At 42.5% G+C, this 13476-nt stretch overlaps 1 protein-coding gene across 1 annotated transcript in view; it reads left to right on the forward strand.

Moving 5' to 3' along the window:
• LOC124554778 (HEAT repeat-containing protein 5B) overlaps positions 1 to 13476 on the forward strand; it is a 475467-nt gene that overhangs the window by 307792 nt on the left and 154199 nt on the right. Inside the window, exons 6-7 of the mRNA XM_047128424.1 lie at positions 7947 to 8057; positions 12298 to 12475. Of these exons, the coding sequence (XP_046984380.1) occupies positions 7947 to 8057; positions 12298 to 12475 (289 nt within the window). The remainder of the gene's footprint in view (positions 1 to 7946; positions 8058 to 12297; positions 12476 to 13476) is intronic.

Genomic DNA, 13476 nt, shown 5'->3' on the forward strand with positions numbered 1-13476 from the left:
GGAAACAGAGGTTCTGAAACCACGTACAGACAAGCATGGGTAGAATGCAGCGCGTGGCGGGCATGGATGACTAACCAGCTAAGCAGTTGGCCCAACACATGGCTCATTTTGCTAGTTGAGGTCAGTGGTGGACGGACTCTGAGGAAGCACTGGTGCACTCGGCATACTGTCATATGCAGGTAAAAACCTCCTCCAGCATTTCATAATCCTATGTATTACACACACCCTCCATGACATGTTTCTGCAGTATTCCACAGTTCTACCCATTCTAGCTCATCTCCATCCTGATGTCCGCTGGTGGGATACTAAATCCCTCCACCTGAAAAAGAAAAAAATGTGTGTGAATTCCTAAGGGACCAGACTGCTGAGGTCATTGGTCCCTAGACCAACACACTACTTAATCTAACTTTAACTTATGCTAAGAACACACACACACACACACACACACACACACACACACACACACACACACACCATGCCCGAGGGAGGATTCAAACCTCCGGCAGGAAGGGCCACGCAGTCTGTGACATGGTGCCTCTAACCACACGGCCATTCCACTTGGCCCCTGAAAAGGCCACATATGGCTGAAAATGACTCGACTTGGGCCATGACCTCCAGCATAGAACACGAGAGGCCCCAACAACTGACCAATTGCCAAAGGAGGACACGCATATGCCAACGGCACTGCTGGAAGGGCATACAGGCTGCAGTAATGAGGGGTCCACCAGTGATGGTGTAGATGATGCCACCTCTATTGCCAAGGGGAAGGGGGGAGGAGGATGGATCAAAATCCATATGCTCCACATCGGCAGTTGCATGTGTGGGTTTCACTGGTGGCTGCTGCTGCAAGTGATGGAAGGGCAGCAGAGCTTGGAGAGGGGGCAGCAAGAGGAAGCATGCTGCTGCAAGTGCGAAGCCTCACCCGGAACATTGGGATGACCCAACTTGCTGCCCAGCAGGCGGCAACAGTGAAGTCCCAAAAGGGTGTGGGCTGATTTGTGTGTCGGGTCAGCTACTTCCTACCATCATCCACCACAAACAGCTGGCGCCTGTGCAAATGTTCTGCTGGACTTCGCCCATTGACCGGTATCATCTGCTTTTCACACAGAAGGCTCAACAATGCATCATCATGGGAAATGGTAGACATGGACTTCTTCATCTAGGCCTTAAATGTACGCATGAAGTGCTCCACCTTTGAGTTAGAAGCCAGGCGAAGCAGAGTGGTAGTTAGATGGTGGATATCATTGTGAATGCAGAAGTCATCAGACTCCGGTGACAAAAACTGTCGACTGTTGTCAGATACCTGGCTTCTGGGGAAACCCTCAATAGCAAAAATGACCAACAACACATGGACTGTGGTAGTTGGTGATGTGGAGGACAACTTTGATATGTACAGGAAACTGGACAATGCGTCAACCATCAAAAATCGCATGCTGTCCAAAAAGGGGCAAGCAAAATCAGTGTGCACCCTGTTGCAAAGGTGCTCCGGGAACGACCAAGGAGAGAACTGGTGTGGTGGTGCAGCCTGGTTCTGTGCAGAAGTCCTGCAAGGACACACCATATGTTCGATGTCACTATCGATCGCCAACCAGTAGACACGACGTCGCGCCAGCACATTCATACGTGTCATACACCAGAGTGACGCATGCAGCAACTGGAGTATTTGAGGATACAATGCCAGGGGAATAAGCACATGACAACATTGTTCCTCTGTGAGAATCACGATGATCCCCTGGACAACACTGAGTCAGTCATGTACAAGGTGTACAACTTAGCTTCCGCTGTTTGCTGATAGGTGGCGACAATGGTAAGTAGCGGTCAAAGAAACAGATCGCAGATGTCAGGCAGTTAGCTTGGACCTCGGTCAACATAACCTCATTGAAACATTAGTCAATTTCTGTCTGCATCATAAAGTTGTTCGTGATTGAAAATGTCAGTTTACAAGCCTAATTCTCATCACTTGCGGGAGGTGTTACTGTTTTGTTTCAATGTGAAGAAAACAACGGCTGAGTCTCATCGAATGCTCTCAAGTACGAATGGTAAGGATGGTATTAGTGAAAGAACATGCCATGAGTGGTTTCAACGCTTCAAGAATGGCGATTTTAACGTCGTAGACCGGCATAGTGGTGTAAGAGAGAATGTTTTCGATGATGCAGAATTGGAGACATTGCTGAGTGCAGACTCACGTCAAACTCAAGAAGAATTGGCACAATTAGTGGGAGTGACACAGCAAGCCATTTCAAAATGTTTCAAGGCTATGGGCATGATTCAGATAGAAGGAACATGGGTCCCATGTGAGCTGACACCAATGGATGTTGAACGGTGTTTGTGTGCTTGTGACCGGTTGCTTCAGAGGCAAAAACGGAAGGGATTTCTGCATTGCATTGTGACTGGGGACAAAAAATGGATTCATTACGATAACCCTAAACGCTATAAATCATGGGGATATCCTGGCCGAGCTTCCACGTCGACGGTCATACTGAATATTCATGGCTCCAAGATCATGCTCTGCATTGGTGGGGCCAGCTGGGCGTTGTCTACTATGAGGTGTTAAAACCAAGCGAAACAATCACAGGTGCTCATTATCAAATGCAATTAATGCCTTTGAGCAGAGCATTAAAAGACAAACGGCCGCAATACAATGAGAGGCACAATAAAGTGATTTTGCAGCACGGCAATGCTCGACTGCACTCTGCAAAAGAGGTCAAAATGTACTTGGAAACGTTAAAATGGGAAGTCCTATCCCACTCGCCGTGTTCTACAGTCATAGCTCCCTCTGACTATCACCTGTTAAGATCAATGGCGCATGGCCTGGCTGACCAACACTTCCGATCTCATGAAGAAGTCACAAATTGGACCAATTCGTGGATCACTTCAAAAGATGAACAATTTTTTCGGCGTGGGATTCATACACTGCCCGCAAGATGTGAGAAAGTAGTGGCCTGTGATGAAAAATACTTTGAATGATACATGTGTGACTAATTTGTTTCATTAAAGCCTCAGATGTTGGGGAAAAACAGTGGAAGCAAAGTTGTACACTTTTTAGAAGGAAAAATGTGCACCTAGCTAGATCCGCACCTGAAGAGAAATGCTCCCGCCAACTCAACTGGACTGCCAAAATGATTCACTTTAAAACTGAGTTGGCGGCCTTGGCGGTCACAACTTCGCGTGACACCAGTGGAAAGTCCGACAAGGTTTGCTGCAATTCATCATCTAATATGGACACAAGAACCTCCTGCTGATCGAACGCCAAATCAGGCCTCACCAGTAGCTGCAATAGTGCATCAGCATTGTCATGTTGGATGGTGAAGTGGTAACAAATGTCATAACAATAGCTAGTGAGAAAGAGGTCCCACCACTACAGTAGGTGGACAGTACTATCTGATGGCTTGGAACAACCAACAGCATGTGGTTGCTGATGAGGAGGAATTGCACCCGATGCAAAGAGTCGTGGAGCTTTGTAACCCTCAAAATAATAGTTGTTGCCTCCTTTACTACCTGTGAGTAATTACGCCACACAGTGGGAAGCTTCTTTGATACATAAGCAGTGGGCTACTGGGAGTAGTTCGGGTTTCGATGGGACAGAATGGCACCAGTGCCATACTCTGATGTGTCACAGCCCAGGGTTAAAGGTTTACCCAGCATAAAGGAAACTAGACAAGGAGCAGAGTACGAACGCTGCTTGAGAGACTCAAAACCCCATTGACAATCTGCAGACCAAACTTAACGCCCTTGTGGCAAAGCTGGTTATGAGGCTGGCAGATGGGCACAGACTGGGGAATGAACTGAGTGTAATATGAAATCTTACCCAAGAAAGACTGGAGCCGTTATATTGACAATGGCCTTGATGTGGTCATCTGTGGGAACAAGAATATCTTTACTAAACACATGACCCAAAAAATGCAACTCGAGGGAGAAAAAACTACACTGCTCCTGCTTGCAATGAAGGCCATTCTCCAGGAGGCGTTGGAAATCTGACTGAAGGTTTTGTAACTCCAAGAGGCATTGGAAATCTGACTGAAGGTTTTGTAAACATACCTCCCGATTAGAGCCCATGACCCATATGTTATCCAGGTAATTGACACAACAAAGAATGTCCTGAATCATCTGCTCCAAATAGCGTTGGTAAATTCCCAGTGCAGATGAGATTCCAAAAGGCAAGCAGTTAAACTTCTGAACTTCTAAAGCCCAAAGGTGGTACTGAGGACCAGGAAAGTCCAAGAAAATGAGTCCAATGGCAGCTGCAGGTGAGCATTGTGCAAGTCAATGGAGGAAAAATACCCTCCACCCAACCCCCTGCTGACAAGTTTGCTAACAGCTCTGTGTGGCTCAGAATGGGATCAAAATCTGCAACATGCTGCACATTGATCATCAGTTTCAAATCGCCACAAAGGGAAACAGTGATATCGGGCTTCTGAACCACCGTGAAAGCGGTGGCCACATTGACTCAATGAAACAGGAGAAACAGTGCCATGATCCAGCTGAGATTGCAATTCAGTCTTTACCTAGTGACCCATATTGAAGGGAATGGGATGGGGGTGACACAATTTGGGTAGAGCTGATAGCTTGAGCGAAATGTGCCTCAAAATTTTCTGCTCAGCCCAAGGTATGCTCAAACAGCGTGCTGTAGGACCATAGTAAGCAGTCCAAATCACAAAAAGGAACAGATTGAGACACTAAATGCACTTTGTCAAAAACAGAGAATATGTTGAACCCAAAGATATTTTGACCAATGGTGAATTGACCCCTAACAACATAAGTTGTCATTCCACATTCTTATAACGCATGGAGACGGAGAATTGTCTCCGCAAAGGAGTGCGTCATTTACTATAAGACCAACCTGACATAGTGGCTATTTCAGCTCCGGGCACCCCAAGAGCGTCTACAAATCTAAATTAATTAGGCCAACTGTGACTCCTGCGTCTGCCTGAAATACATCTAGCCGTCCGACCAGTACCCTGTCAGCAAAATACGTCGGGGAGACATATGCAGGGCATCAGTGGCAGCAGCACCAGACTCCAGTGAAAACACCCCGGTACCTGATTACTGACAAACAGGCCCTTCGACTGTCACAAAAGGTTGCCAAAAGACCTATCCACTGGTATACCACACACGTTGCCTCCACATGCAGACAATGAAGGCGAACATGCAACAAATGACAATTGGGGGCAGGACCACTGGCTCGACTAACAAGTGGAGGGAGAATGATGCTGAGGAACCAGAAAAAGCTTCTGGCGGGAATTATAACACTGTGAGGGCCGCGAACCCACTGAGTTTGGCATGGCCGAGTGACAGGCAGTGCCGCCACATCACTGCAGAGGCATCGTCAACGATGGCAACACGCGGCAACTTGGCAGGAGATGAGGCCACCTGAGGCATACCATGGGGAACCAGAGCTGTTTACCATGCGCACCCAATTGAGCCACCTGCCGGTTATCAAAAAGGATGTTCCTTGCTATAGCTGTAAGCTCATGTGATTCTGCAGTTTTGGCAACATCAGCTGAAAAAGGGTCAGACAAAGTCAGTGCCCTGCTCTGAACATCTTTAACCTGTCAATCATGTCCCGAGTTAATGAGTCTGCATAAGAGGTAACACATTTGGGACACTCAAAATTACACTTGTGCAAAATTTTGGACACCTTCGTATAAACAAGTGCTGCTGAACAACAACAAGGCATTCTTATCAACTGGATCAACAATACACCATACTCGGTCATGCAGCAAGAACTGGTGCAGGTAATTCTCCCACATTTCTGTCTACTCATCGAAACTGGCAAACAGCATCGAGAGTGGTGGGAGCAGTGCAGGAAACGACTCACTGAGTAGTTGGCCCTCCACTGGCAATACCACCACACAAAGCAAATCCACATTCTGGGTTATCAGTGCCCGCATCTGCTCCTGTTGTTGCTGCTGTTTCAGGAGCTGATGCTGCTCTATCTGCAGGCACAACTGTTCCTGCCAGTATTGCAGAAATGCTGGGTCCACGGTGGCCCAAGTGAACACAAGGAAAATGGGAATGAAAATATAGGGGTGTCACATTTTAATAACATCCTTTGGTGCCTCTGTAGTTCGTGCACACGCATAATGAAGCTGCTTCACTACATGGTCGGCATTGGTACTTCACAGGCCAATGGTGGCTTGATAATAACTGGGGGACAGGGTCCCATGAGTGGGTAACGAATTCACTATGTGAGTCTATCTGATGGAAGTAGAGAGTCCCAACCCACATAGAGACAAGCACAGGAAGACCTAAGTGTGTGGCCGTTGTGGACGGCCAGTGGGCTAAGCACTTGGCACAATACACAGTGCGATACACTAGTTGAGGTCCACAGTGCTCGATTTCTGAGTAAGCACTGGTGTGCCCGTCTACTGCCGGCCGCAGGTAAAAAACTGCACGAGTGTATCAGCTCACCCTGTGTGTTGCTTGTGCCCTCAATGACATGTTTCTGCACTGTCCCATTGCAATACCCATACTAGCTCGTGTGCCTCCTTAGAGTGTGTGGTGCACATGAACCCAATGTTTGAATCTTCCCCATTGCATGCAGATCTCACATGGTGCTGCAATGATCACAGTTCGCCACCTTTGCCAGTTGTCAAGTACACTGATGTGGGTCATAGTGGATTAATGAATTTAAGCAATCTTCATTAAACCCTGAAGGTCTTCCTGAACATGGAGAGTCACTAATGTCAAAATGATCCTCCTTAAAACAATTAATATTGTTTTGTATTGATACAATAGACTTGCTTCTTACTTTTCTTCTTGGATTTTACTTCAGATTATTTCTGTTCTCAGTTGCCATTGCAGTTATTCCATTTCTGCTGTAAAATTGTAGTTGCCAAATTTTCATAAAATATGGGATAAAAGTCTATGGCTACATGAGTACTCAGTGATTCCCACTTAAGTATGTGGCAGAGGGTTCTTCAAACCACCTTCAGACTATGTGTCTGCCATTCGACACTCTAACAGCATATGGGAAAAATGAACACACAGATATTTCTGGCAAGTTCTGATTTCTCTTATTTTATTACAATCATCATTTCTCCCTGTGTAGGTTTGTGAGAGTAAAATATTTTCTCATTCACAGGAGAAAGTTTTTGATTCAGATTTCATGAAAAGATCACACGACGACGAAAAATGCCATTGTTTTAACGATAGTCACCCCAATGCGCTTACCATATCCATGACACTTGCTCCCCTATTTTGTGATAGTAAAAAATGAGCTGCTCGTCTTTGGATTTCTTTGATGCTCTCCATGAATCCTATCTGGTAAGAATCCCGTACCATGCAGCAACAGTCTAGCAGTGGATGAACAAGTGCAGTGCAGGCTGTCAACCTTTTGTAACAGATTTTGGTTTTTTGAGAGATGCTTGATGTGTTTTGACTCATGGACGCTAATCTTCATGTAGCTATATCAGTATCTCATAAGTACTCACAAGCAGCTATTGTTGTTGTAAAGAAACAATTACGTCACAGGACAGTATAATCGTCACTGAAATGATTGCTTTTTGTTTTTTTCAGCAATGTTCTACTATTATTTCTTTTTAAAAAAGAAATCAACTAAAACCAGTAAATACCTTATGTTTCTTTTTTTATGCTATTTTACTTGTAATTGTGCTGTACTGTAGCTGAGCTGTTTACATGGAAACATTCAGAACTGTTTATAAACATGGATGAAAAGATGACATAAACACTGGAAAGAGGGACTGCTGGGCCTGAAATATGTTGTACATCTGCAATAATGTTAAGAGTTGTGACTGGAGATAGACTTCTATTTCATTTTCTACCCAAGTTATATGAACTAGAATGGATGAAATTAAGTAACTAATTTTCTATTCTACATCAAATCTTTAGGAGATAGAACATGTTCTTTTGTGTGTCATTTACATTCCATTGTATGAACTGAAGAAAAATGTATAATATTCCAGAAAGTGTACTCTTCTTTGCAGGTGTGTGCTGGAATGGGTAGTGCCATTTCTAATGTACACAAGGAGATTTATAAAGCTGCTCGGCATGGTCTAACAGACCGAGTGATGGCAGTGAGATGTGCTGCTGCAAAGGTGAGTAAAAGTAATGTTGTAGCTGCTGTGCTGTTTAACAATCACTGGTCCTCAAGCTTACAATGAATTATGGGTTACACTCTTGTACTCGTGTAGAACTAATATAGGAAAAGGAGAAATTATTACATATATTAAGGCAGAACACAAGTTCAGAAACATTGAGACAAGTAGATTTTGTAGTGATTACCACCCAGAAGTGTTTGCTTGCGGATCAATACTAAAAGTACACACATAAAAAAAAAGTTTTGTATTACCTCTGTTCCGAGAGTTCCGGAACCTGTACAGAAAATTGGAATAGAGATCAACATAAACACCATTTCTGACCTTTTTATTGCTCGTGAAAACCACACATTGCATGTTGTACCACCTTACAGCGAGACCTTCAGAGGCAGTGGTCCAGATTGCTGTACACACCTGTACCTCTAATACCCAGTAGCATGCCCTCTTGCATTCATGCATGCCTGTATTCGTCGTGGCATACTATCCACAAGTTCATCAAGGCAGTGTTGGTCCAGATTGTCCCACTCCACAACAGCATTAGGCGTAGCTCTCTCAGATCGGTTGGTGAGACACGTCGGCCATAAACAGCCCTTTTCAATCTATCCCAGGCATGTTCGATAGGGTTCATGTCTGGAGTACATGCTGGCCACTCTAGTCAAGCAATGTAGTTATCCTGGAGGAAGTCATTCACAAGATGAGCATGATGGGGGCGCGAATTGTCATCCTTGAAGAGGAATGCATCGCCAGCATGCTGCCGATACGGTTGCACTATCGGTCGGAGGATGGCATTCACGTGTCGTACAGCCGTTATGGCACCCTCCATGACCACCTTGCTGCACTCACTGGACAGTGTGTCTAAGGCATTCAGCCTGACCGGGTTGCCTCCAAACACATCTCCGACAATTGTCTGGTTGGAGGCATGTGCGACACTCATCAGTGAAGAGAACGTGATGCCAATTCTGAGCGGTCCATTCGGCATGTTGTTGGACCCATCTGTACTGTGCTGCATGGTGTCATGGTTGCAAAGATGGACCTCGCCATGGACGTTGGGAGTGAAGCTGCGTATCATGCAGCCTATTGTGCACGGTGTGAGTCGTAACGCGACGTCCTGTGGCTGCACAAAAAGCATTATTCAACATAGTGATGTTGCTGTCAGGGTTCCTCCGAGCCATAATTTGTTGGAAGGGATCTCCTCCGTGTCCGAAGAACATCACTTTGGTTCACTCCAAGATGCCGGGACACTTCCCTTGTGGAGAGTCCTTCCTGGTGCAAAGCAACAAAGCGATTGAACCGTGGTATTGACTGTCTAGGCATGGTTGAACTACTGACAACACGAGCTGTGTACCTTCTTCGTGGTGGAATGAGTTCCGGAACTGATTGGCTGTCGGACTCCCTCTGTCCAATAGGCGCTGCTCATGCATGGTTGTTTACATTTTTGGGTGACTTTAGTGACATCTCTAAACAGTCAATTGTACCTGAACACAGAACTCTGCTGGGAAATTTTGAACTGTTAATGATGCATATGGACCCCTTACTATGCTCTCTGTCAGACTGCAGCAAGCTGTTAATTGTCTATGGTGATTTCAAAGTAGATTTTCTAAAGGATTCTGATAGGAAAATGATCTGGAAACTATTTGGATGCTGTAATCTAATCTTAGTAATTAATGTTTCAACACGGGTGGACAAAGACAGTAGGACCCTAATTGACAATGTTTCCTTTGATGAGGTTCAAAGCAAGAAAATAAATGCATACCCACCAACAAATGCTCTCTGTGATAGTCATACACACTTAAGATAAATAACAAGTGTCTTCGATATTGATACTCCTCAGGAGAAATCAGTTAGAATAATTATTGACTCCAGAACAAATGTTTTTGAGAATAGTTTACAAGAGGTGACATGAGATGAAATTTATAATGAATCACATGCTGACATAAAATTTAATCAATTCCCTGATAAATTCTTATTGTTATTTGAAGATAGCTTTTTTGCATAATGTAATTGGAAAGGGCAATAAAACATTCGTGTAAAAAGCCATGAATTACTAGAGAGACTAAAGTATCTTCTGAAAGGGAGAGGGAAATGTAGCTGTTGACAAGAACAAGAAGAGATCATGAAGTAGTTGCACAGGACAAAATCAACTCAGAATTACTAGGAAAAATTATTAAAAAGTCAAGGAATATACACATTATCTCAGAAGTTAGTAATTCCAACTACAGACTGAGAAATGTGGTGAAACAGGAGATAAGACAAACAGTTGAAGGATAATATATGTCAGTATTGAATTAAATGGAAGGGTTGTGAATGCTGAGTCACAGCAAGCAAATATGTTTCATAAATTTTTTAAAAATATAGTTGAAAATAGAGGGACAGACAGTTCAAGAGAAAAAAAGCAACTCTCATGAAATCACTAACTTCTTCTGCAGAAATTAAGAAAATTATATATTCTCTCAAAAATAGAAGCTCATGTACATTTTATGGTGTTTCCAACAGAGTACTAAAGATTTGCTCCTATATAATAAGCCCAGTATTATCTGAAATATGTAATGCATCACTAACTCAAGGCATTTTCCCCAAGAGATTGAAATATCCCATTGTTAAATCCCTTTATATGAGAGGTGATAGGAAAGATGTCAATACCTACCATCATGTTTCACTACTAACACTGTGCTCCAGAATATTTGAGAATGTTATGTATTCTAAAATAGTACCCCACCTGCTTAACAGTAATATCTTTAGTAAATCATAGTTTGCTTTTCAGAAGAGGTGTTGTAGTGAGAATGGTGTTTACACATTCACTCACCAAATTTTACAAGCATTAAATAACAAAATAGCACTGATTGGTATTTCCTGTGACCTGTCTAAGGCAATTGACTGTTTGACTCACAATATTCTCCAAGAGAAATTGAAGTTTTAAGGAACTGATGGTATAGCCAACCAATGGATAATGTCATATCTAATCAAAAGAATGCAGAAAGTAGTACTCAATAATTCAGCCAATGTAATCAGGGAATATTCTTTTAACTGGGGAGAAATTATGTATGGGGTTCCCCAAGGCTCAATCTTAGGTCTGCCGTAGTTCCTCATATGTGTAAGTGATCTTCTGTCTGATATAAAACAAGCAGAAGTAGCTCTTTTTGAAGATGACACTAGTACTGTAGTAAGTCCAAGCATAAATATAGCAATAATAGAAATAGTAAAAAGTGTTCTTAAAAGTGTCACTGACTGGTTTTCTGTGAATGGTCTTACACCCAATTTTAAAAAAGGCACAACATATTCAATTGTACACGTCTAGAGGTACTATAGCAATGATCTATAGGTAATACACCAATGATTGGTGTAACACATGGTTATGACATAACAAATAAGGTAGAAACTTCAAAAATTTTAGGTGTTCATACTGAGAAGAATTGAAACTGGAAAAGGCACATTTTGGGACTTGTAAGACAATTTATTTAGCTACATTTGTACTTAGAATCATTGCAAATCCTGGGGGGATAGAAATCAGTAAGCTGATATATTTTGCAAATTTTAATTCAATAACATCGTATGGAATAATGTTCTGGGGTAACTAATCTCTGAGAAAACAATCTTCATTGCTCAAAAATGTGCTGTAAGAATAATATATGGTGATCACCCATGATCATCTTGTAGACTTCTGTTTAAGGAGTTTGGCATTTTGACTACTGTTCACAGTATATTTATTCCCCAGTGAATTTTGTTGTAAATAATCCACTACAGTTCAAAAGGAACAGTGATGTACGTAATTCCAATACGAGAGGAAAATACGACATTCATTACTCCACATTAAGATTGTATTTAGCACATAAAGAAGTGCATGATTCTGCAAGTAAAATTTTCATTCACTTACCCAGTGATATAAAATGTCTTGATATACAGTAAAGTAAAATTTGAAAAGAAGCTGAATAAGTTCCTCCTTGTAAACTCTTCCTATTCTGTAGAAGAATTTCTGTTATTTTAATGTGTAAAAATTACTAACTCACATATGTATAGCTTAAAAAAAATCACTGTAAATGTTCAGCATGTAGCCATATATACAAATTACTTTGTGATGTGAAGTATGACAGCTTTTTCTACATTAGTGCAATTTATCATGCAAATGATCTGTGTAACATGGAACTAAATAGTATTGATTTCTTCTTATTACTGCTTACAAATTCTGTTATTTTTAGTGAGATGTTTCATCATACATTTTATTTATTATTAATGTTCTTTTCAGTGTCTTCAAGAACTGCTAACTCATGCTCAGTTCCTGTGCACGTCAGAACTAGAGAGCCTGGCTAGCCTGTGTTTTCGTGCCTTTGATGGTTCTAATTATGAAGTAAGATGTGCTGTATCAAAACTCCTTGGTTCATTGATTGCTGCAACTCAGCTAATGCAGAAAGGCAACAGTTCCAGTGAGTAAAAGTAAATGTGTTTCTAAAATTTTGTTTGCACTGGGATGAATCAAAAAGACTTTGCCCTTACGTATTTTTGCTGACAATGGCACACACAAAGAAATCATAATATGATCAAGTTTTTAAGTTGCTTTAAGTACCTAACCACATTTTTCTTCTGTGATTCAGTCATTTGTCTCATTTTACCACTTGTTTGGTGGTTCTAATTTGGCACTGAATTCAAGCCAGAGCTGTGCAGTGCATTTCACAACATTGCCAAAGAAGTATCTTCTTCATGCCATAAACGTTTTCATTGAATCAAGCACATTGCTCATGGTGATAACTGGGTTAAAGTCTGGGGGACCGATGGTCTTTGTAGTCTGCTCCCCTCAACCCCCACAAACCAACCAACCTTGAAGTCTGGACTATATAGTGCATTAGAGACTCTGCCGTTTGAATTGCTGTCAGCTGGCGGTCCTGTTTGTCCGTTTTAATAGAGAATCACATTGCTCTGAGAGGAGCCCTGAGTGCTTTTACCTGATGGCAGCTAGCAGACGTGTGTGTGCCACAGTAGTTGCCTTCATTGATGGTGACAAGTGACAAGACTGGAAACTGAGTAAAAGTGATTTTCACTTATAACAGAAGGTTGTTAACACCAGCTTCCTGGTGGGTGATGTTTGGTGTAATTTCTTAGTGACAAGTGAGTGTTAATATCTCCATCTAGATTCACTGATAAAGTGCTACATCCACATTTTATTTGAAATGAAATATTCATCCATTAACCTTTCAATCTCGTTGCAGCAGCATTACAATTTTCCTGATTGTGTGTGGTTGTGCTCCAGATATCTCTCTCTCTCTCTCTCTCTCTCTCTCTCTCTCTCTCTCTCTCTCTCTCTCTCTCTCTCTCTGTGTGTGTGTGTGTGTGTGTGTGTGTGTGTGTGTGTGTGTGTGTGTAACCCCAAGGAAACTTAGTGGCAAAAGGCAGTTTTCTGAAAGGCATATGAAAATGACTGAAGGAAGAC

The sequence above is a fragment of the Schistocerca americana genome, chromosome X, assembly GCF_021461395.2.
Source record: "Schistocerca americana isolate TAMUIC-IGC-003095 chromosome X, iqSchAmer2.1, whole genome shotgun sequence".
NCBI classification, from domain to species: Eukaryota; Metazoa; Arthropoda; class Insecta; order Orthoptera; family Acrididae; genus Schistocerca; species Schistocerca americana.